At 46.7% G+C, this 25,597-nt stretch overlaps 1 protein-coding gene across 1 annotated transcript in view; it reads left to right on the forward strand.

Moving 5' to 3' along the window:
• The first annotated feature begins 9,911 nt into the window (after window positions 1-9,911).
• The window catches only part of tpo (thyroid peroxidase), a 128,648-nt gene continuing 112,962 nt past the window's right edge, over window positions 9,912-25,597 (forward strand). Inside the window, exons 1-3 of the mRNA XM_070884180.1 lie at window positions 9,912-9,951; window positions 24,135-24,228; window positions 25,395-25,564. Coding sequence (XP_070740281.1) covers window positions 9,912-9,951; window positions 24,135-24,228; window positions 25,395-25,564 — 304 coding nt within the window. The remainder of the gene's footprint in view (window positions 9,952-24,134; window positions 24,229-25,394; window positions 25,565-25,597) is intronic.

Below are 25,597 nucleotides of genomic sequence, written 5' to 3' on the forward strand. Positions count from 1 at the left end.
GAACAAATATTTTGTATCAGCCTTCACGGTAGAAGACACTAAAACCATCCCAATTATGGATAATTAAGGAGTTACAGATAGGGAGGAACTTAAAACAATCACTGTCACTAAAGAAAAAGTATTCAGTAAAATAATGGAACTAAAGGTGGACAAGTCCCCTGGACTTGATGGCTTCCATCCTAGGGTCTTAAAAGAAGTGGCTGCAGAGATAGTGGATGCATTGGTTGTAATCTACCAAAATTCCCTGGATTCTGGGGAGGTCCCAGCAGATTGGAAAACCGCAAATGTAAAGCCCCTATTTAAAAAAAGAAGGCAGACAGAAAGCAGGAAACTATAGACCAGTTAGGCTAACATCTATCAGTGGGAAAATGCTGGAGCCCATTATGAAGGAAGCAGTAGCAGGATATTTGGAAAAGCGTAATTTAGTCAAGCAAAGTCAGCATGGTTTTATGAAAGGGAAATCGTGTTTGATAAATTTGCTGGAGTTCTTTGAGGATGCAACTGTAAAGTCCTGTCCCCTCAGTACAGATTCACACGAGGCATATAGTGAAGTCAAGGTCACTCTGGACCTGCACCTTTATTTCACAGCTCTGGAATGTTGCACTTGCCTGAGACCTGTCCTTATAGACCTGTCTCTTGCAAATGCACACCTGGTAGTAAGGTATGCTGGTGGTTACAGGTCATATCTTATTACAGTCATGTATAGCATGTTAGGATACAGTTATATATAATAATGTAAGATACATGACATCACCCTCCCCCAAGGTCTTATTGTCTTTATAGGTTCAGTCCCTCAGGTGGTCTACGCTCGCGCGTGGAGCGCCTGAGTTGTGGTTCAGTTGTTTGCCTTGGTGTCTGTTTTTCTTTGGGGGTGGTTGCTGGTATCTCGCCTGGGCTGTCTGTTACGATTGGTGTAATTGTTGTTGACTCGCCTGGGCTGTCTGTTGGGATTGCCCTTTCCTCAGGTTGTTCCCTCTGTCTGTCCACCAGGTGTGGTGAGAGTTCCACATTGTAGTCTGCCTCTGGTTCCGCAGTGTTGTTGGTAAATCTGCTTTTGACTTGGTCTACATGCCTCCGGCAGGTTTTGCCATTGTCCAGACTACCAGTAGCCTGTTTCCTTCCTTGCCCGTTACTGTCCCTGCAAGCCATTTGGGACCCCTGCTATAGTTTAGTACAAACACTTTGTCCCCTACCTCATTCCATCTCCCCCTCGAATTTCTGTCATGGTACTCAGTCAGCTTACGGCGCTTTGCCTCAACGATTTCGTGCATGTCTGAGAGGATTAATGAGAGCCTTGTGTTTAAAGTCCTTTTCATCAACAGTTGCGCGGGGGGGATCCCAGTCAATGAGTGCAGACGAGATCTGTATACCAGCAGCAGTTGCGACAGGCGACCCTGCAGCGTGGGACCTTGGATTTTAAGCATGCCTTGTTTAATGATTTGCACTGCTCTCTCCGCCTGGCCATTGGAGGCCAGCTTGAACGGTGCCGTCTTGACGTGATTTATGCCGTGGTCAATTGTAAAGTCTTGGAATTCCGCGCTGGTGAAGCACGGACCATTGTCACTGACCAATATGTCAGGGATTCCGTGCGTTGCAAACATGGTTGCGAGGCTCTCCACAATGGTGGAGGTTGTGCTCGAGTTTAAAATGGTGCATTCGATCCACTTTGAAAATGTATCTACAACTACGAGGAACATTTTGCCCATGAATGAGCCCACATAGTCTACGTGCACCCACGACCACGGTTTGGTAGGCCAGGGCCAGGGGCTCAGTGGAGCTTCCCTGGGGGCATTGTTGAGTTGGGCACAAACGGTGCACCTTCGGACACAGAGCTCCAAGTCCGCGTCAATACCAGGCCACCAGACGTGGGATCTGGCTATGGCCTTCATGAGAACAATCCCCGGGTGCTCGCGGTGGAGCTCCCGGACAAATGCCTCTCTGCCTCGCAGAGGCATGACTACTATGCTGCCCCACATCAGGCAGTTTGCTTGGAGTGATAGCTCATGCATGCGCCTGTGAAAGGGTTTTAATTCCTCGGGGCAGGCATCGCGAGCCTCTGCCCAGTCACCGGTTAGGACACATCTTTTTACTAAGGATAACGTAGGGTCGCTGGCCATCCAGGCTCTGATTTGGCGAGCCGTCATGGGCGAACCTGTGGACTCAAAGGCATTGATTGTCATGACAATCTCACAGTCCTGTTCGTCAGAACCTTCCATGGTCGCCAGGGGTAGCCTGCTGAGCGCGTCGGCACAGTTGTCTGTGTCTGGTCTGTGCCTTATGGTATAGTCGTAGGACGCCAGCATGAGTGCCCACCGTTGAATTCGCGATGAGGCGTTGGCATTTATTGCCTTGCTCTCGGATAGGAGGGTCGTGAGGGGCTTGTGGTCAGTTTCTAATGCGAACTTGGCCTCAAAAAGATATTGGTGCATCGTTTTGACACCGTACACGCACACGAGCGCCTCCTTCTCTACCATTCCGTACCCGCGCTCCACCTGCGAAGTGACCTGGTGGCATAAGCTATGGGTTGTAATTTGCCCGCACTATTGACATGTTGCAAAACGCACCCGACCCCATACGCTGACACATTGCATGTGAGAACTAGCTTTTTACCTGGATCAATGAAAGTCAAAACACTGTTGGAACACAGAAGATTGCGTGCCTTATTGAAGGCGCGTTCCTGGGCGTCCCCCCAAAACCAATCACATCCCTTCCTGAGTAGCACGTGGAGAGGCTCCAGCAGCGTGCTTAAGTTCAGCATTAAGTTCCCAAAGTAATTGAGTAGCCCGAGAAAGGCGCGCAGTTCTGAGACATTCCGGGGCCTGGGTGCCAGGCGAATTGCTTCTGTTTTGGACTCTGTTGGGCGGATTCCATCAGCGGCAATCCTTCTGCCCAAAAATTCAACCTCGGGTGCGAGAAACAGGCACTTGGATTTCTTGACCCGATCCAACCGCTTTAGTACTTCCTCCAAATTACGGAGATGGGAGTCGGTGTCCCTGCCCGTGATAAGTATGTCGTCTTGAAATACAACCGTCCCCGGGATGGACTTGAGCAAACTCTCCATGTTGCACTGTAATATGGCAACTGACGACCTGATGCCGAATGGACATCGATTGTACATGAAAAGGCCTCGATGTGTTCTGATGTTGTTGAGTAGCTTGGATTCCTCAGTCAATTCTTGCGTCATATACGCAGATGTGAGGTCTAATTTTGAGAAAAGTTTACCTCCAGCCAATGTGGCAAATAAGTCCTCTGCCCTGGGCAGTGGGTACTGGTCCTGTAGGGAGACTCTGTTTATGGTAGATTTGTAGTCCCCACAGATTCGTATGGATCCATCAGGCTTCATGACTGGGACGATGGGATTTGCCCAGTCGCTAAATTCCACAGGTCGCTAAATGCCCACTCGCTAAATGCCTTCCCGCAGAAGCCTGTCTAGATCGTGTTCAATCTTTTCCCTCATCACATAGGGTACAGCTCTGGCCTTGTGATGGACTGGTCTAGCATCCTGTGTGATGTAGATTTTGACTTTGGCCCCTTTGAAAGTGCCCACACCTGGCTGAAAGAGATGTTCAAATCGCTTTATAACTGTTGAGCAGAAGGTCCGTTCCTCTAATGACATGGCATGGACATCATCCCATTTCCAGTTTAGTTTTGCCAGCCAGCTTCTCCCCAGTAGTGCTGGGGGGTCTCCGGGGACAATCGACAGGGGAAGTCGGTTCACTGTCCCTTTGTGTGTGACAGAGAGCATGGCGCTGCCGAGGACTGGTATGATTTCTTTGGTATAGGTCCTTAGTTTGGTGTCGACCCTTGTAAGTTTTTGTCTGTCTCTTTTATGCGGCCACAGTTGTTCAAATTGTTGAGCGCCCATGAGAGATTGACTCGCTCCCGTATCCAGCTCCATGTTGACAGATATCCCGTTGAGTAGGACCCTCATCATTATAGGAGGCGTCCTGGTGTAGGAGCAGCGGCCATTGATCGTGTTGACCCGCTGTACATCGGTGTCCCGGGTACTGTCCCCACCATCTTCTGGTCCGCTTTCCGACCCATCCGATTCGTATACCAGCCGAGCTGCCGTTTCTTTGCACATGCGGGCCAAATGCCCTGTATTTTCACAATTTCTGCAAACAGCCTGCTGAAATCGACATCCCTTTGACGAGTTCCCACCCCCACACCTCCAGCACAGACCTGTTCCATTGTTCAAAGTGTTTCCAAAGAATGAGCTGTGTCTGGCTGATCTCTCTTGAGCTTCTCTCAGTTTGTAGTTGATTGCTCGCATTGTGGGTTGATGAGGTGTGAACGGCCGTTCCTGTGGCCCTTGTTGGCTTCTGCCTGCAGTCGAGAGCCTGTTCTCCCGGTTTTGTCTGTGTGTGGGGGTAGCAGCTTGTTTAGTGCTGTGAACTTCTTGTTCCGATGTTTTGTTAAGTTGTCGTACCTGTATTGTAAATCAACCTCGTTTCTTCTTCCCCTACCAAGAATGTCTGTGCAACCAGTGCTGCTGCCCCTAAGGTCAGGTTCTTGGTCTCTATGAGCTTTCGGAATATGCCTGCGTGGCCTATTCCTTCATTGAAAAAGTCTCTCAGCATTTCTCTCCTCAGTTCATCGGAGACCTCACATAAACTAGCCAACCTCCGATGTTCTGCCATGAAGTCGGGTATGCTCTGGCCCACACAGCGTCTGTAGTTGTAGAACCTGTGTCTGGCCATGTGTAGGCTGCTCGCTGGCTTCAGGTGGTCTCTTACCAGTGTTCTCAATTCTTCAAACGACTTGCTTGCTGGTTTCTCGGGTGCCAACAGATCCTTCATTAAAACGTATGTTTTTGAGCCACAGCTGGTCAAGAGATGGGCTCTTCTCTTGTCTGCCTTATCGTCGCCGAACCAGTCTTTGGTTACAAAGCTTTGCTGGAGTCTCCCTATAAAGTCCTCCCAATTGTCTCCCGCATTGTACTTTTCATCTGATCCGTTGTTCGCCATTCTGTGGATTCTGTAATCCCGTAACTCGTCGCCACTGTAAAGTCCTGTCCCCTCAGTACAGATTCACACGAGGCATGTAGTGAAGTCAAGGTCACTCTGGACCTGCACTTTTATTTCACAGCTCTGGAATGCTGCACTTGCCTGAGACCTGTCCTTATATACCTGTCTCTTGCAAGTGCACCCCTGGTGGTAAGGTATGCTGGTGGTTACAGGTCATATCTTGTTACAGTCATGTATAGCATGTTAGGATACAGTTATATATAATAATGTAAGATACATGACACCTCCTATCGTTGATTAAGAAATGTGTCCTGACTGGGGATTCGGCGCCCGCACACGGAGCATGTCCCGCGGAGGTCAGACGGTTTCACAGAAGGATGGATGAGCTCTCCATCCAAGCCGACTGCCTACTATGGGGCAGCCAGGTAGTCATGCCCCAGAAGGGAAGGGAAGCATTCATCAGGGAACTCCACAGCGAGCACCCAGGCATCATGCTAATGAAGGCCATTGCCCAGTCACATGTATGGTGGCCGGGAATTGACTCAGACCTGGAACACTGTGTTCGCAGGTGCACGACGTGTGCCCAGCTGGGCAATGCCCCCAGGGAGGCACCACTCAGCCTGTGGCCCTGGCCCACCAGGCCATGGTCATGTATTCACGTAGACTACGCAGGCCCGTTCATGGGAAAAATGTTCCTCATTGTTGTTGATGCGTACTCGAAATGGATCGAGTGCATCAGATTGAATTTGTGCACGACATCCACTACTGTGGAGAGTCTGCGTCCGGTCTTTGTGACCCACAGCTTGTCGGACATCCTGGTTAGCGACAATGGCCCGTGTTACATTAGCTATGAATTCCGGGAGTTCATGTCGGGTAATGGCATCAAACATGTCAGGACAGCACCGTTCAAGCCGGCTTCCAATGGCCAGGCGGAACGTGCGGTCCAAGTCATAAAACAGGGCATGCTCCAGATTCAAGGACCCTCCCTTCAATGCCGCCTATCGCGCCTCCTGCTGGCCTATAGGTCCCGACCGCATTCGGTCACAGGAGTCCCGCCTGCGGAACTACTCATGAAACGGACAATCAAAACTCGGCTGTCCCTCATTCATCCAGTCCTGTCAGACATTGTTGAGGGCAAGCGCCAGTCCCAAAATAAGTGCCATGACCGTAACTCAATGGGGAGATGTATAGAAATCGATGACCCTGTATTTGTTCTTAATCATGCTTTGGGGCCCAAATGGCTTGAGGGTACTGTAATAGACAAAGAGGGGAATAGGTTCATAGTAGTCAGACTTAACAATGGCCAGATATGCCGCAAGCATCTGGACCAAGTAAAAAAAAGGTTCAGCATGTACACTGAGGAACCTGAGGAAGATCATGAGATGTTGCCCACACCACCACCAATGAACGAGCAACAAGAACATTCAGCAGCATGCACAGTCCCTGCGGCCAGCCCGGACAAGCCGGAATCACCACAGTGACAGAGACGCATGCCAAAGCTCAACAACCAGAGCCCCAACTGCGGCGCTCCACAAGTGAGCGTCGACCGCCTGAAAGACTTAATCTTTGACCCCATAAAAAATGGGGGGGGGGGGGGAGGTGATGTCATGTATGTGTAACTGTAATCTTCATGTAACAACACGGCATACTGTATACACCTAATAAATGCACACCTTGACCACAGGGGATGAACTTGTAGGAGACACTCCTCGCCTGGTCATCCAGATATATAAAGGGAGGTCCCACGCAGGGACATCACTTCTTGGTCCTGTGATTAAAGGTTCGGGTCACAGAGTGACTTTGTCTGCAGAATGTGCCTCGTGTGAATTTATAGTATTGTGTGAGGACATTACAAGGATGACTGGCTTTCACACTAAAAATGAGTTCTCAGGTGACTGATCCAATGCAGGACCTACAGTCTCTGTCACAGGTGGGGCAAATGATAGTTGAAAGAACAGGTTGGTGGGGTGTCTGGGTTTCTGCGTGCTCCTTCTGCTGTCGACGCTTGGCTTCAGCTTGCTCTCGGCGAAGAGACTCGAGGTGTTCAGCGGATGTTTTTCCTCCACTTTGGGCGGTCTTGGGCCAGGGATTCCCAGGTGTTGGTAGGGATATTGCACTTTTTCAAGGAAACTTTGAGGGAGTTCTTGAAGCGTTTCCTCTGCCCATCTGGGGCTCACTTGCCGTGTCGGAGCTCTGAATAAAGCGCTTGTTTTGGGAGTCTCATGTCAGGCATGCGGATGATGTGCCCTGTCCAGCGGAGCTGATCGAGCATGGTCAATGTTTCGGATGTTGGCCTGAGTGAGAACACTGACATTGGTGCGCCTACCCTGCCAATGGATTTGCAGGATCTTACAGAGGCAACATTGGTGGTACCTCTCTAGTGTTTTGAGGTGCCTGCTGTATATAGTCCATGTTTCTGAGCCATATAGGAGGGCAGGTATCACTACTGCTCTGTAGACCATGAGTGGGTTTGAGGTCCTGATCTTCAAACACTCTCTTCCTCAGGCGACCGAAGGCTGCACTGGCATACTGAAGGCAGTGTTGGACCTCGTCGTCGATGTCTGCCCTTGTTGACAGTAGGCACCCGAGGTATGGAAAATGATCCACGTTGTCCAAAATCTCAACGTGGATCTTGATAACCAGGGGGGCAGTGCTGTGTGGCGGGGGCAGGTTCGTGGAGGACCTTTGTCTTACGGATGTTTAGTGTAAGGCCCATGCTCTCGTACACCTCGGTGAAGGTGTTAACAATGGCTTGGAGTTCGGCTTCCAAGTGTGCACAGAGAAAAGCGAGGTCTGCTTCCTGTAGTTTGATGACGGCGGATGGGACAACCTTGGATCTGGCCTGGAGGCTGCGGAGGTTGAACAGATTCCCATTTGTCTTGTAATTTAACTCCACTCCAGCATGCTGAGGGTGAGATGGAGCATTGCAGCAAGGAAAATCGAGAAGAGCGTTGGTGCAATGGCACGGCCTTGCTTGACCCCGATCCAAACTTGGAATGTGTTATGTATGCATGTTAATGTATGTACTGTAACACCTGACCACTGAACGTACCTTCGCCCTGTATATACTATACCTGTACCACCAGAGGGTGCTACTGCTGGAGACCTAAGGGTCACCTGTACACTGCAGGTAATCATGTATAAAAGGGACCTCACCACTTGGTGTCCTCACTTTAGGAGCTGCAATAAAAGACTAAGGTCACTTCTGTTCAAGTTCTATAGCCTTACCTCATGCAGTCGTTATCAGAGTGCTTGCATACACAACAGAATGGGTCTGTGGTGGATCCTTTGGTCAGGATCATGGCTTGCATGCAATCGTGGAGCAGGTGGAGGATAGTGAAAAACGTTTGAGGGCAACCAAATCTGAGCATGATGCTCCATAATCCCTCAAGGTTGACAGTTTAGAAGGCTTTTGTGAGGTCAAAGAAGGCCATGTAAGGGGTCAGTGCTGTTCCGTGCATTTCTCTTGTATCTGCCGCAAGGTGAATATCATGTCTATTGTGCCCCTTAGTGGGTGGAATCCACATTGCGACTCTGGGAGGAACTCTTCAGCCACAGGGAGAAGGCGATTGAGGAGGATTCTTGCGATGACTTTCCCGGTGGTCGACGGCAGGGAGATTCCTCTGTAGTTACCCCAGTCAGACTTGTCACCTTTCTTGAATGCTCACGATTACAGCATCTCTGAGATCTCCTGGCATGATTTCCTCCTTCCAGATAAGAGAGATGAAGTCATGAATCCACGCCAGTAGTTCTTCTCCACCATGTTTTAGTGCATCAGCGGGGATTCCGTCTGCTCCTGGTGCCTTGTTATTCTTCAGTTGTCAGATGGCCTTTCCAACCTCGTGCCGGGCTGGTGGTGTCCTTAGATGGTGGTGGGTGGCATGCTATGGGATGGAGTCGAGGACACCCATGTCGAAGACAGAGTTTCGGTTAAGCAGATCCTCGAAGTGCTCCTGTCAGCGGACACTGACTGCCTGTCTGTCCTTGAGGAGCACCTCTCCGTTCTTGGCCAGCAGTGGGGTAAGGCCTTGGGTGCTTGACTGCACTAAAGAATTCTCGCACATCATAGTTGTTGGCTAGGTGCTGGATTTCTTGTGCTTTCTCCATCCACCATCTGTTCTTTAGGTCATGGGTTTTCTGTTGGACCTCGGCCTTCAGATGTCTATAGAGCTGCTTTCTTGCCCTCGAGTTGTGTTACTGTTTCCAGTCCAAGGATGCCTTGCACTTGCGGCATATTAGCTCTGGGACCTCCTGGACGTTCTTGTCGAACCAGTCTTGGGGCTAGAAACTCCACTCTTGTGGTTATCCCCATGGGCGTTAAAAAGGGGTTTTCAGATTGCCGGCTTCTCGCCATTCTCAAAGCATCTAGTCTCCATTTTTGAGCGATATAAAATAGGCAGCAGCGTAAAATTTTTCTGACCTTCTGCCGTAAAGTGTGGCCGTCCTTAGCAACGGCACGGCAAGGCTTGATTCCCGCGATTCAGAAGGTCAAGTGTCATCATGACATGCACAGAAGAGGAGACAGAGAGAGAGGGAGCTCAGAGCGACTGAAGGCGTGTCTCGGTATGGTGTGGCTGCTTTGGGAGGAAGGAGGGAGACTTTAGGGCTTCACAGCAAGTAGACAAACAAAAAGTAGCTGTTATCAGCCATATATTTGCCTGAATTTGGCCTATCATGGAGAGAGAGGAGGAGGCATCACAACGGCTGTGGAGAATGACGCTGAGAGAGTAGTGAGGTGAGAGAGGAGCACATTAGAGGGCGCAAAAGAGCCAGGAGGTTCTCGGACAAGGCAAATGCCTCCCTCCTGCAGGAGGTCGAGTCACGTTGGGTTGATTTGACACAGGGAGGGTGTGGAAAGCCCACCCCGAAAGTCTACCAGAGGATATGCTCCGAGATAGCAGAGGTGGTCTCGTCGGCGATCAATGAGGTTCGCGAGGGCAACCGATGCTTCAAACGATGGAACGATCTTGTGGGATCCGCAAGAGTAAGTATTACATTGATTTACATGTATTTATATAATTTGATTTGTAACAGTCATGAATGACTATCATCAGATGTGAGGTCTTTCACTTTTACCGGGAATGTTTTACTCAAAGCCTGTGGTCACGATGTACGTCTTTAGGTAAAGAATGATAATTATCATAATAATCATGATTACATCTGTCAGTTATATGTTGTACCAGTCTTTGTGACAGTACCGAGCAATGATATCATGCAATGATTTCATGCCATGTCGCCCTGTCACCTTTTACAGAAGAAGCTATCGACGATGAGGTCCGTGCAGAGGCGGGCCACAGTCCCCAGTGACATCACTGAGATGGAGGAGCGGGTGCTCACACTCATGGGGAAGCACCCCCAGACAGCCATGGATGCATCTGCAGACCCTGAAGTGATGCCACGTGAGTAAAGCTTACACCATAACGTGATGTAAAGTCAATAGATGCCACACCCACTCATATCCAAACAATCATATATGATAGATGATTTCTAAAATTGTCATAGAAATAATAATGGCCTGATGAAAATCATTGGAATGCAAATGTGTTGATGGTCATGAAATGTGATGTCTGCAATGATTTTGAGAGCGATGATGCTTTTGTCGTGCATATGCTGTGTGTAGCGCTGGACTCACCTTGTCACCCTAGAACACTCTTCTCCTGTGATAACCTCATTTGTGTTTTGCAGCTCAGCCAGCAGCGTGACCCAAGACAAGACCACAGAGGCCAGAAGATGGGGGAGCGGGGCCCGACTCTCCACACGATCCAACATCTGGTGCTGAGGAGTTCCGATTCTCGCCCGTCAATCTGCTGGGTCTGTTCTGCACAGTTGAGAGCACGGACTTCGAGGAACCTGCATCACCACGCTCCAGAAGCCATTCCACCCCATCTAGTAGTGCTCCAGTCATTTCTGCCTCCACTCTGGAGGTACTGGCCCCAAGCACCTTGCCACAGGGCACCCCATTTGTCCCTAGAACGGCGCCGATCTCACAGAGGTCTCGTGGATGCGGCAGGTCTGTTCCACGAGCACCATTTGACAGAAAGAGATGGTACAGTTGTCCAGGAGAACTGTAGACATTGGTGACCAGCTCATCGAAGCATTGGGGGCATATCCCGACAGCTGACCGCCATGACCGAGTACATTCCACAGATGGCGGAGGCCCTGGATGCGATAGCCAGGAACACTGCTGGCACAGGCCTCCCAGTGGTCCCCGAGCGCGGCACTCCACCCCTAGGTTCCGCACCACCACAGATGAGAACAAGGACCAAGATCCTGCTTCTGCATCAGAGAATGTTTCCCCCTCAGCATGCCCCTGTTCCCACACCAGTGCAACAATCGCATCTGCCTTCATCCCCCCCCAATGAGGCACCGCCTGGGAGCTCCTCGGCCAGGCGCCGTGGAGTGAGGAGGGGTAGGGGTAGAGGTGGGGAGAAGAAGGGGAGGGGGGTAGGGAAGTGAGGTGCATGTCTGCAGGTGATGGCTGTGTTATATCTCCATCTGGGTGTATGCAATTTGTTGTAATGTATGGGGGCTGGGGACCACGCCCCTGCATTGCCTTTGTATTCTGTGTTGGTGGACATGTTGAACATGTGATTTATGTCAATGGTGGAAAAAGTTGGGTGTGGGCGGGGATGGGGTGTTATTGGCTGTGATACTTATGATTTCAGACCAATGTTGGTATAAAATTTATGTTATTGAACATAACCTTGTTGCGCATTGTCTCAGGTAGCTGCACCATTACACACTGGTGATTCCTTAACATGAAAGGGTTAAATACAACTTAACATCAATCAACGTAAACTTTAACTTGCACCAAGGTGATGGGCACCATTGATGTCTGAGCAGCACACACACAGCAGTGTGTCAGCATTGTCACTCACATCAACGCTCTTTCAGGCAAATCGTTCAGATATCAGTTCCTCACGTATGAGTGCGATTTAAAAAATGCCAGCCATAGAGCTGGCATTGTTCAGAACAGTTCCACTTTTTCTGGGCGGTTTTTTGGGCGAGCGATATTGTGGGCGATATGTGTGCGAGGTGGTGAAAGTGACGCTGGGCGATCTCCTGGGCGTTAGTTTTGCCAGATGTGCTTTAAACGACAAAAAAAAAGTGGGCGGGAGATATTATTGAATCTCGGCGTTAATTCCGTGCGGGAAGTAACACTGGGCGATATTATGGCCGTTGATTTCCCCCATTCTGATGATTACAGCCCAAAAAGTGAGCGGGCGGTAATATTTTTTCCTGGCGTTAAGCACATGGAGAAAGTAATGCTCAGTGATAAGTTTCCTAAAAATGCCCGTCAGTTTCCATTTTGTGCCAAAATGGGCGATATATGGGCACTATACGTCATGGGCGTTAAGTGGACATAAAGCATGCAAAAAAAGTGGCATTTCTAGCCCTTGGTGTTTCCTGGTCGAGTGACCGAGCATCTCTTCGCAGGTGCTAATTATGGAAGCCTTGAGGGCAGACCAGGTGCTGTGGACATTCTGCATCTCTGGGTCACTGGGAGTCGCCAGATTGGTAGTGAGGCACTGGCTGAATAGGGTTTTCTTAGCAGGATCTTTGAGTGATCCAGCGTTGATTTTCCTGTGGCATTGTTTCTGTTGCCGTCACTGTTTTTGGGCAATGTTAATGGTGATGACAGAGCGAATTAGGCGGTGGTCCATCCAGCAGTCAGTGCCTGTCATGGCACGGGTGATGCGGACGTCCTTGCGGTCCCTTGCTCGGACGATGTCGTAGTCTAGCAGATGCCAGTGCTTGGAGCAAGGGTGTTGCCATGTGGCTTTGTATTTGTACTTCTGACGGAACAGGGTATTGGTTATGATGAGGCTGTATTCTGAGCATTTCGTCAGGAGGAGGGTGCCATTGGAGTTGGCTTTCCCTACAACCTCTCTGCCGATCACACCTCCCCAGAGGTCTGTGTCCTTTCCAACTCTGGCGTTGAAGTCGCCGAGGAGGATCAGCTTGTCGCACGTTGGGACTTGGGACAGGCATTGTTCGAGACTGGAATATAACTCCTCTTTGGTCTCGACTGTAGCTTCTAGCTTTTGGGGCGTATGTGCTGAAAACCATAGCACACTGGTTCCTGGCTCGGGTGAGGCGAAGAGTCATGAGGCCTTCAGTTATACCACAAGGAGAGTCTCTGAGACGGCTCACTAGCTCGTTTTTTATGGTGAAGCCAACCCCATGGAGGTGACGTTCTTCTTCTGGCTTGCCTTTCCAGAAGAAGGTGCAGCTGACCTTCCCCTGCACGCTGAGTCTCCCTGAGTTCCCGGGGAATGATTGCGGTGCAGCGTTCCGGTCTGTTGCTGTTAGAGTTGTCCATGAGGGTCCTGACATTCCAGGTCCAGAACTTTATCTTAAAGTGTGGAAGATGGCTGTGCATGAATTATTTTAACATGTGATGGCCGTTGCACACCAGCTACCACATGGGTTTGACAGAGCAAGGTCTTTGTAAAGTCCTGTCCCCTCAGTACAGATTCACACGAGGCATGTAGTGAAGTCAAGGTCACTCTGGACCTGCACTTTATTTCACAGCTCTGGAATGCTGCACTTGCCTGAGACCTGTCCTTATATACCTGTCTCTTGCAAGTGCATCCCTGGTGGTGACATATGACCTGTAACCACCAGCATACCTTACCAGGCATAAAATTTTGAAGGACATTCGCTGGGCATGAGTTGGGCAAATAGCTCAATCTCTCCTGTGCGGATGTCCTTCTCCTGGGGATGTGGAGGATCTGTCAAGAAAAATTTTGACACGTCTGAAAAGCCGGAATTGGCGCATGCTCATTTTGCAAGGTCTCGCCTGGTACGTGCGCACTTCACATGGACCCGGTGAGGCCAGAAATTTTGGCCCAATATGTCTACTGACCTACCCTTATCTACCCTTTCTGTTACTTCTTCAAAATAATTCACTAATGTTGGTCAAGCATGACCTCTTTTTGAATCCGTGTTGACTACTCTTATTATTTTTTCAGTTTTTAGAAGTTCTCCTATTACATCTTTGATTAAGGATTTCATTATCTTTCTTATCATCAACCTTAAGCGAATTGGTCTATAGTTCCCTGGGCTTGTTTCTCTCCATTTTTATAATTAGAAATCACATTAACTGTCTACAATCTTCTGGCACTATTCCCTTTTCTAATTATTTTTTATATATAGGTAATAGTACCTCTGCTATCTCTTCTCCAACTTCTTTTAATATGCATGGATGCAATCCATCTGGACCAGGGCTTTTGTCCTCTCTAAGTTTGATTAGTTGAACAATAATCTCCCCCTTTCCATCTTAAATGTCTTTATACCTTTTCTGATCTCTTCTTCTAATGTCAGTCCATGATGTTAGTTTCCGAAGCAAAGTAATTATTTAATATTTCGATCATTTTGCTGTCATTACCTCTGAGTCTGTGGGCTAGATTTTAAATTTTTTTTGCATCCATTTGACTGCCAAATGAGGTATAACGCCCAGATATCGCCCATTTAGCCACAAAATGGAAACTGACGCCCATTTTTCAGACACTTATCGGCGAGCGTTACTTTCCCCATGTGTGTAACGCCGGGAAAAAATAATGCCACCGCCCACTTTTTTGGGGCAGAATCATCAGAACGGGCGAAACCAACGGCCATAATATCGCCCAGCATTACGTTCTACACATAATTAATGCCAAGATTTAATAATACCGATCGCCCACTTTATTTTGTCGTAAAGATCACATTTGCTGAAACTAACGTGCAGGCAATCGCCCAGCATCACTTTCAACACCTCGCACACATCTTGCCCACAATATTGCTCTCCCAAAAAACCGCCGGGAAAAAGTGGAACTAACCGGAACTACTCACAGCGGGTATGGACGTCATGTTCTAAATCACATGTCGCATCATTTAAAAGGCTGCTCTGCTTCAACTTCGGGGGAGTTCGGATGTACTCTGGAGGTGTTTCGACATGATGTGAACATCTGAACAAACATCTTTATCATACTGTGGACAATTGGAATTTACAGCTGTCTTCGTCAGGACATTCATTCTTTGTGACCAATCGGTGGAAAACAGATAGCTATTGGAATGGGGCATGTCCTTTCTCACCCTCTCTTGATTACATGCTGCAGACTCGAGATGGCAGAAGGTATGCTCTACAGCATCATGTGCCCAATGTAAGACGTGCCAGACTGATGACGAGGACCAAACGTTACACACCCCGCAAGTACAGGGAGAAGCGGTCTTACCTCAACTTGCCCGACACTACCTGCCTTCGGAGACTGCGCTTCCACAAAGAGGTTATCGCTGAGGTATGCCAGCTCATAAGGGGAAATCTGCAGCCTACCAGCAGCATCAGTACTGCACTGTCCGTTGAGGTCAAAGTCACCACGGCACTGTCGTTCTTTGCGGTATGTCTCAGCATGCCACACATTGCTGCATTAGAGGTAACTGAAGCCCTGTACGTACGCAATCTGGACTTTATCAGCTTCCCTATGCCGAGGGAGGCTAAAATTGAGAGGGCTCTAGGATTCTACCGAATTGCTAACTTCCCCAAGGTGTAGGGAGCTATAGACTGTACGCACATCGTGATGCGGGCACCTTTTCAGGATGCAGAGGTTTTCAGGAACCGCAAGGGATTCCACTCCCTGAATGTGCAACTCGTTGTCGACCACCAGCAAATTATTATGGCAGTGAATGCTAAATTTCCGGGCAGCATCCATGATGCTCACATCCTGCGTGAGAGCACTGGATCTGACTTGTTCAAAAATCAGCCACGAGGCCAATGCTGGATGCTTGGTGACAAAGGATATGGCCTCGTCACCTGGCTGATGACCCCCTGCGTGACACCCACACTGAAGCCAAGAGGCGATACAACGAGAGCCACAGAGCCACTCGCAATATCATGGAGAAAACCATGTGAGTACTTAAGCAGCGCTTTAGATGCCTGGACCATTCAGGAGGCGACCTCCAATACCACTCTGAGCAGGTAGCTCAATTCGTGGTGGTATGCACAACTTGACTATTCGGAGGGGACAAGAATTGCCTGATGAGTCTGGTAGTCCACCTCACCAGAGAGAGGAAGAGGAGGTCAAGGAGGTGGACGCTGAATCCATGCCCCCGCCCCCTGTAGACTGCATGAAAGGGCCCATGGTGGCATGATAGCTGCAAGACTCTTTCGTCAGGAGCTCATAAATGAGCGCTTTGCCTGACAGAATGGTATTTACAAGGCTGACACACTGCTGGGTGTGCAGGTAATAAATCAATGGTGGACATCATCTTCGTGACAGTTAAATTTTAAGTTGATTGAAGTTAATTATACCCTTTGATGTTAAGGAATCACCAGTGTGTAACAGTGCAGCTTTCTGAGCCAATGAGCAACAAGGTTTTGTTAAATAAAAAACATTTAAACCAAACATTTGTCTGAAATCATCAGACCCTTCCCCCCCCCTTCGCTTCTCCTCCCTATCTCTACCCCTTCCCCATCCCCTCCTGACTCAAAGCCGCCTGGCCGAGGAGCTCTTCAGGCAATGCTTCATTGCGGGGGCAGTGGGGGGCCGGAAGGACGACCGAACCACTGCTTGGATGGATACGGGAGGGAATGGTCCCGAGGTGGAAACGTGCTTCGAGCCAGAAGCAAGATGATGCTCCTGGCTCTCACGTGTCATTGGCAATGGGGATGCGGCACCTTGGGGTGCAGTGCCACGTTCCGGGACCACTGGGAGCCCTCTGCCAACCAGTGTTCCTGGCTACCAGCTCCAGGGCCTCCTCCATCCCTTCCATGTTATATATTATTTGTTGGACAAAAACTCGGTGCCAACTATGTTCTTAGTGCTTAGTAGGCTTTTTGCTGCTGGTGAATCTACCTCCTGCCTCCCACAAAAGCCAAACAAGCACACACCACACCCACACACGCTTTCAGTCCCTCTCTGCTCCCTCTCTCACTCTGTATCCTCTTCTGCGCATGTAATGATGACCCCTGACCTCCTGAATCGTGGGAAATGAGTATTACCATGCCATTGCTAAGGATGGCGACATTTTGCGGCAGAAGATCAGAGAGATTTAACGCTAACACCCATTTCAGATTGCTACTGGTAACGCCCAATTTCAAAAATAGAGGCTAGGGGCTTTGAGAATGGGCGACAAGCCGACAGTCTGAAAACCCATTTTTACCACCCACGCCAGAAATAACGCGATCTGCACAAAAGTGTAAAATCTAGCTCTTAATCCCTATCCTGATGTTTCTTTTTTTTTAAATTTTAGTGTCTGTAGAATACTTTAATATTTATTTTATATTCCTTAATAATTTAATTTTGTAGTTTCTCTTCGCCTTACTAATTATTTTCCTGATTTCTTTCCTAATATTTCCGTATTCTCTTTTGTCAGCCTCTCCTTTGCTATCTATGTATTTAGTGTATGCCTTTTTCTTTAGTTTCAATTTTGCCCTTATTTACTTATGCATCCATGGTGTGCTACTACTGGCTAGTTTGTTTTTGTTTCTTAATATGATATATTTATCATTCTAGTTGGTCTCTGTTGATCACCGTTTTAAATGTTTCTCACTTCACTACTGTTCTATTTTTTTGTTTGTCTGTAAATTATTCCAGTTTATTTTTGCTAGATCCATTCTCATCCCCTTAAAATCTATTTCCCCCCCCAATTTATTATTTTGGTCTTTATCTGACTTCTCAATCTGTATCTTATACCTATTAGGTTGTGATCGCCATTGTCTAAATGTTCCCCTACACTTACTTCTCTTATCTATTCTGGTTCATTTCCCATTATTAGATCCAGCAGTGTTCCCTCTCTTGTTGAACTTTTGATATACTGGATAAGAAAGGACTGTGAACATTGTAAAAACTCTATTCTCTGAGCCCCCTTTGATTCCTGTACTTGCCAGATTATTTCTGGTAGTTCAAATCTGCCATGATTATTATTCTATATAGTTTTCACATTAGATTTATTTGCTTACATACATGTTCACTCCAAACTTTCTTTAGCTGCTTTCCAATCCGCTGGTACCTCTCCAGAGTCCAGAGAATTTTGGTAGATTATAACGAATGCATCTGCTATAACTTCCACCATCTCTTTTAATACCCTGGGATGCATTTCATCAGGACCAGGGGACTTGTCTACCTTGAGTCCCATCAGCCTGTCCAGCACTACCCCCCTAGTGCTAGTGATTATCTCAAGGTCCTCCCTTCCCACATTCCCGAGACCAGCAATTTTTGGCATGGTTTTTGTGTCTTCCACTGTGAAAACCAAAGCAAAATAATTATTTAAGGTCTCAGCCATTTCCACATTTCCCATTATTAAATCCCCCTTCTCATCTTCTAAGGGACCAACATTTACTTTAGTCACTCTTTTCCATTTTATATATCGGTAAAAGCTTTTACTATCTGTTTTTATGTTTTGCGCAAGTTTACTTTCGTAATCTATCTTCCCTTTCTTTATTGCTTTCTTATTCATTCTTTGCTGTCGTTTAAAATTTTCCCAATCTTCTAGTTTCCCACTAACCTTGGCCACCTTATACGCATTGGTTTTTAATTTGATACTCTCCTTTATTTCCTTGTTTATCCACGGCTGGTTATCCCTTCTCTTACTGCCCTTCTTTTTCACTGGAATATATTTTTGTTGAACACTATGAAAGAGCCCCTTAAAAGTCCTCCACTGTTCCTCAATTGTGCCACCGTTTAGTCTGTGTTTCCAGTCTACTTTAGACAACTCTGCCCTCATCCCAATGTAGTCCCCTTTGTTTAAGCATAGCGCACTCGTTTGAGACACTACTCCCTCACCCTCAATCTGTATTACAAATTCAACCATACTGTGATCACTCATTCCGAGAGGATCTTTTACTAGGAGATCATTTATTATTCCTGTCTCATTACACAGGACCAGATCTAAGATAGCTTGCTCCCTTGTACGTTCTGTAAGAAACAATCCCGTATGCATTCTATGAATTCCTCCTCCAGGCTATCCCGTGCGATTTGATTTGACCAATCGATATATAGGTTAAAATCCCCCATGATTGCTGCCGTTCCTTTTTCACATGTCCCCATTATTCCCTTGATTAGTGTCCGCCCCACCGTGAAGTTATTATTTGAGGGTCTATAAACTACGCCCACCAGTGACTTTTTCCCCTTACTATCTCGAATCGCCACACACAATGATTCAACATTTTGTTCATTAGAGCCAATATCGTCTCTCACAACTGCCCTGATATCATCCTTCATTAAAAGAGCTACCCCACCTCCTTTCCCTTCTTGTCTATCTTTCCGAATTGTCAGATACCCCTGTATGTTTAATTCCCAGTCTTGGCCACTCTGCAACCACATTTCTGTAATGGCCACCAAATCATACCCATTTGTAATGATTTGTGCCGTCAACTCATTTACTTTAATTTTGAAGGCTGCGTCCATTTAGGTAGAGTGCTTTAATACTAGTTTTTAAACCATGATTTTTAGTTTTGACCCCTCCTGCAGCCCCTTTATATTCATACATATTGTCCCTTCCTATCACCTTGTGGTTTACACTTACCCCAGTGCTACTCTGATCTGTTGCCTCCTGCCTTTCGCATTCTTTCTTGGGGTCCTGTTCATCTGAGCACTCAAAAACTCTAACTAGCTCAGAGCCCTCTCCTGGGTTCCGAATACTCCTCGCATTGAGGCATCGAGCTTGCCTTTCTTTTACATTTGACCCTTTAGAATTTTGCTGTACAGTGGCCCTTTTTGTTTTTTGCCTTGGGTTTCTCTGCCCTCCACTTTTACTCATCTCCTTTCTGTTTTTTGCTTCTGTCTCCATTTTGTTTCCCTCTGTCTCCCTGCATTGGTTCCCATCCCCCTGCCTTATTAGTTTAACTCCTCCCCAACAGCACAAGCAAACACTCCCCCTAGGACATTGGTTCCGGTCCTGGCCAGGTGCAGACCCTCCGGTTTGTACTGGTCCCACCTCCTCCAGAACCGGTTCCAATGCCCCAAGAATTTGAATCCCTCCCTGCTGCACCACTGCTCAAGCCATGTATTCATCTGAGCTATCCTGCGATTCCTACTCTGACTAGCACGTGGCACTGGTAGCAATCCCGAGATTACTACTTTTGAGGTCCTACGTTTTAATTTAGCTCCTAGCTCCTTAAATTTGTCTCGTAGGACCTCATTCCTTTTTTTACCTATATCGTTGGTACCAATGTGCACCACGACAACTGGCTGTTCACCCTCCCCTTTCAGAATGTCCTGTACCCGCTCTGAGACATCCTTGACCCTTTCACCAGGGAGGCAACAAACCATCCTGGAGTCTCGGTTGCGGCCGCAGAAATGCCTATCTATTCCCCTTACAATTGAATCTCCTATCACTATAGCTCTGCCACTCTTTTTCCTGCCCTCCTGTGCAGCAGAGCCACCCACGGTGTCATAAACTTGGCTGCTGCCCTCCCCTGATGAGTCATCCCCCTCAACAGTACTCAAAGCGGTGTATCTGTTTTGCAGGGGGATGACTGCAGGGGACCCCTGCACTACCTTCCTTGCACTGCTCTTCCTGCTGGTCTTCCATTCCCTATCTGGCTGTGGACCATTCCCCTGTGGTAAGACCAACTCGCTACAAGTGCTACTCATGTCATTCTCAGCATCGTGGATGCTCCAGAGTAAATCCACCCTCAGCTCCAATTCCGCAATGCGGACCGTCTGAAGCTGGAGGCGGAAACACTTCCCGCACACGTAGTCGTCAGGGACACCGGAAGTGTCCCTGAGTTCCCACATGGTACAGGAGGAGCATATCACGTGACCGAGTTCTCTTGGCATGACTTAACCCTTAGATACACTTAAATTGGCAACAACAATGCTAAAGTTTACTCACTGATCTAGAAGAGAAAAAAGAAAAACTACTCACCAATCACCAGCCAATCACTTACCCCCTTGGCTGTGACGTCACCTTTCTATTTCTTTCGACTTCTTTTTTACCTTCTCCCTGTAGCTGCACAAGCTTCTCGCTGACACTACCCGAATCCTGCACTCGCAGCCTTTTGTAGGCCTCTGTTTAAAAAAGGGGGCAGACAAAAGGCAGGTAACTATCGGCCGGTTAGTTTAACATCTGTAGTGGGGAAAATGCTTGAAGCTATCATTAAGGAAGAAATAGCGGGACATCTAGATAGGAATAGTGCAATCAAGCAGACGCAACATGGATTCATGAAGGGGAAATCATGTTTAACTAATTTACTGGAATTCTTTGATGATATAACGAGCATGGTGGATAGGGGTGTACCGATGGATGTGGTGTATTTAGATTTCCAAAAGGCATTCGATAAGGTGCCACACAAAAGGTTACTGCAGAAGATAAATGTACGCGGAGTCAGAAGAAATGTATTAGCATGGATTGAGAATTGGCTGGCTAACAGAAAGCAGAGAGTCGGGATAAATGGGTCCTTTTCGGGTTGGAAATCGGTGGTTAGTGGTGTGCCACAGGGATCGGTGCTGGGACCACAACTGTTTACAATATACATAGATGACCTGGAAGAGGGGACAGAGTGTAGTGTAACAAAATTTGCAGATGACACAAAGATTAGTGTGAAAGCAGGTTGTGTAGAGGTCACAGAGAGGCTGCAAAGAGATTTAGATAGGTTAAGCGAATGGGCTAAGGTTTGGCAGATGGAATACAATGTCAGAAAATGTGAGGTCATCCACCTTGGAAAAAAAAACAGTAAAAGGGAATATTATTTGAATGGGGAGAAATTACAACATGCTGCAGTGCAGAGGGACCTGGAGGTCCTTGTGCATGAATCCCAAAAAGTTAGTTTGCAGGTGCAGCAGGTAATCAGGAAGGCGAATGGAATGTTGGCCTTCATTGCGAGAGGGATGGAGTACAAAAGCAGGGAGGTCCTGCTGCAACTGTACAGAGTATTGTTGAGGCCGCACCTGGAGTACTGCATGCAGTTTTGGTCACCTTACTTAAGGAAGGATATACTAGCCTTGGAGCGGGTACAGAGACGATTCACTAGGCTGATTCCGGAGATGAGGGGGTTAACTTATTATGATAGATTGAGTAGACTGGGTCTTTACTCATTGGAGTTCAGAAGGATGAGGGGTGATCTTATAGAAACATTTAAAATCATGAACGGGATATACAAGATAGAGGCAGAGAGGTTGTTCTCACTGGTCGGGGAGACTAGAACTCGGGTGCACAGCCTCAAAATATGGTGGAGCCAATTTAAAACCAAGTTGAGAAGGAATTTCTTCTCCCAGAGGGTTTTGAATCTGTGGAATTCTCTGCCCAAGGAAGCAGTTGAGGCTAGTTCATTGAATGTATTCAAATCACAGATCGATAGATTTTTAACCAATAAGGGAATTAAGGGTTATGGGGAGCGGGCGGGTAAGTGGAGCTGGGTCCACGGCAAGATCAGCCATGATCTTGTTGAATGGCGGAGCAGGCTCGAGGGGCTAGATGGCCTACTCCTGTTCCTAATTCTTATGTTCTTATGTTAAAGCCCAGTGCTACTAAATGAGTCACTCCTACATTTTGAACACACATAAGCATGCATGCGTGAACGTGTGCACCCAAAACAATGGTGGGGTGAAACCATGTTGTTGGTTTGAGTGTGATCTCAATGTGTTTGTATGCAATTCCTTTTTCCCATTATTCTTATGGAGGCACTAAATGCTAAAATAGCAAGCAAAGAAACTTGATGTGAATAAGTCAGCACTTACATGCAAATATCACACAGTACGGTCTCAACCCATACTTTGTGCTCTTTAAACTATAATTTGCCTTTGCTCGTGGTATCACTGCAGAAACTCAATTGCAGTATTTCCCACATCAACCATGAAGTAGAAATGAACAGCACTACAAACAAGTAAAGCTGCACTAAATGGGTTTTATGTCTCTGCTCCCTAAGGATCCACAGATACTATTACTTATTATACTTCCCTTAATGCACTAATCTTCTGTTGCTCCTGCCAATAAAAAAAGAAAGACTTGGATTTATATCGCGCCTTTCACAACCTCAGGAATCCCAAAGCACTTTACAGCCATTGAAGTAATTTTGACATGTAATCACTGTTGTAATGTGGGAAATGCAGCTGCCAATTTGTGCACAGGAAGCTCCCACAAACAGCAATGTGACAATGAATCTTGTCCATAAAGATCGACATACCTGTCACCATTATAGTACCGGATAACTATACACAACCAGAAAAATATTATGAAGCATTACGAGGCGTTAGATTCTTTTTTCCTGCTCCATTCCCAGCAAAGTTTATAAATTCATTAATTAATGGAAATTGATGTTCAAATACTGTCATCACAGTTTGAGAATATAAACTCAGTTAATATCAAAAGTTGGTCTCAGTAAAAGTGACCATGAAGCTGTCAGATTGTTGTAAAAATCCAACTGGTCCATGAATGTTCCTTGGGGCAGGAAACATTACCTGTATGTGGTTGACTCCACATATGTGCAAGCCGTTCAGTTGCATCAAACTTCTATTGCAAGTTCAAGAAGAAGGCCCACCATCTCCTTCTCAGGGCAACTAGATAGGGGCAATAAATATCAGCCTTGGCCACATCCTGAGAATGAATTTTTTTTAAAGCACCTATTCTGTATCCAAACTACAATCCTAGGATACCAATGTAATGCTATTTTTTCTGCACTCTCAGGAGTCCAAGAATAAAACTGCCATTGGTAGTCTCATTCAGATAGGGTCGGGAGCTCATGTGTAAAATTGAAGCTTTCATGCCAGTGGCCAAGGGAATGTGTAAAAACTCTCATCAACACTTCGATCAGCACAAAAAATTTACATGTAAACATAAGGAAATACCACAAAAAAAAATCTCAATTCACTCCCAGTAGACATGGCCCACGTTACAAAGCCAACCCTCACTCAGAAAGGCTGCAGGATAGTTAGTGTGGAAAATAGAAAAATGTCATGTTGGTGGAATTGCTCAGTTTACTTTCCTCGGGTTGGAGCTGATCAAAGAAATGTTAAGTAATGAGAATGAATGAGAACATTTAAATCATGTAATTACCATCAGCTCAGTTACAATCATGCTAACCCTTAAATATCTACAAAGCTGAAAAGGTATTGCAATGAGTGAAATTTCAATAAGCAGAGCTATGGATATAATAAATCAATAAATTATAAATATATTCACCATATTGCTTAATGATGTATCCGATGATTCTACTGTGTAACTCATCATTGTTCTTGCACTGTGAAGAATACTTCGAAATGCTTGGTGACCCCTTTTTATCCAATGCGGTTCAAGAAGGATTAAACATGGTGGACAGTGCTATACATCACACAATGAAAAGGTAAGAGCAACACTAAGACAAGGAAAAAAATGACAAATAAACACTTCCCTAACAAATTAATTTGACTAGTAGATCTCTTGTTGCCTTGCATGCAGTGTCCCTGAATTTCCACAGAGGCTATCATGATCTCCTGCTGTAATTTTGGCAAGGGGTCGGCTGGAAAACGGAACAAATTTATTTGCCCTAGTCGGATCTCACGATGAGTAAGCTCCTAGTGACATTTCCAGGTCCTGAGCAGCCCAACCAGCGGTCCTTAGAAGGACAACTGGAGGCAGCGCAAAAGCTTGGAATATTTTTAGGAATGTAACTATTGAGGACTGTTATCGGCCCGCACTCGCCCCCTCTGAATCGTCGCCTGTCCCCATCACTAAAAACTGAGGTGCAGGCTGAAATTTGTAAGGCCTCAACAGGAAAGCTCAATCAGGGCACCTCACTGGCACCCGCAGCTCACCTGATTTATTCTGAGGAGGCCCAAGTATAAATTTACCTCAGTCCTCAGGCCTCTTCATTCCGGTACATCGTCGCTGCCCACTGCTGAAATAGCACTGATTGGGACACTAAGGAATTTAGGCCCCTCTGTCCTTACTTTTATTTATTCATTATAAATCCCTAGCTTCATATTTATAATGGAAATATCCTTTGTAAGCTTGTCACATTGTAATTACACCCTCGTGTGGGCACAAGATGAAAGGTTCCTTATAACTGAGGATGCATACTTGAAATGTAGTCACCAATAAATGTTATGTGAATTGGATGATCTGAAGTTGAATTCTAATCCAAATTAAAGTTTCCATAATTCTATCAACTAATCAGAGATTGTTCAGCTTGACAGAATGCTAAAGAACAATATTTCACTTCATAATCAAAAATGTATCCAAAAGCGGAGTCATAAAAGTTCAGCTCCAATTGTCTAGTGTAAACTAGGCCCTCTAAATCTGTGATTCATCCTGTGTTTCATAATCAGCCTCATACAAAGCAAATTTGTATACACAAATAGGTTGACAATTAGCAAGTAATGATTCAGCTCGCCCTGTAAATTCCTTTATTTTGCACATCTTTTATAAAATGCAACCGAAACTGGGTGATATTTACTATTTGAACCAATGCATCTACATTTCAGTCATAGGCTGACATGAAATTATTTTTTCTCTAACTTTACTTATCAGGGATATTGATGTCAGTAAACTTTCTTCTGCCATTGAGTTGCTGTCATTTTCCAAGCGGCCAGAGACTGAAAGCAAAAAAGTTTCAAGAACTGCTGAGATCATGGAAATGTCTTTGTATCTGATCCAAAAGAAAGTGCACCAGAAATACAGGAGATCAACGAATGTTACTGGTAAGGAGATTATGTCCATCCTCAGTAATCGGA

This window comes from Pristiophorus japonicus, chromosome 7 (assembly GCF_044704955.1).
Source record: "Pristiophorus japonicus isolate sPriJap1 chromosome 7, sPriJap1.hap1, whole genome shotgun sequence".
In the NCBI taxonomy this organism is placed as follows: Eukaryota; Metazoa; Chordata; class Chondrichthyes; family Pristiophoridae; genus Pristiophorus; species Pristiophorus japonicus.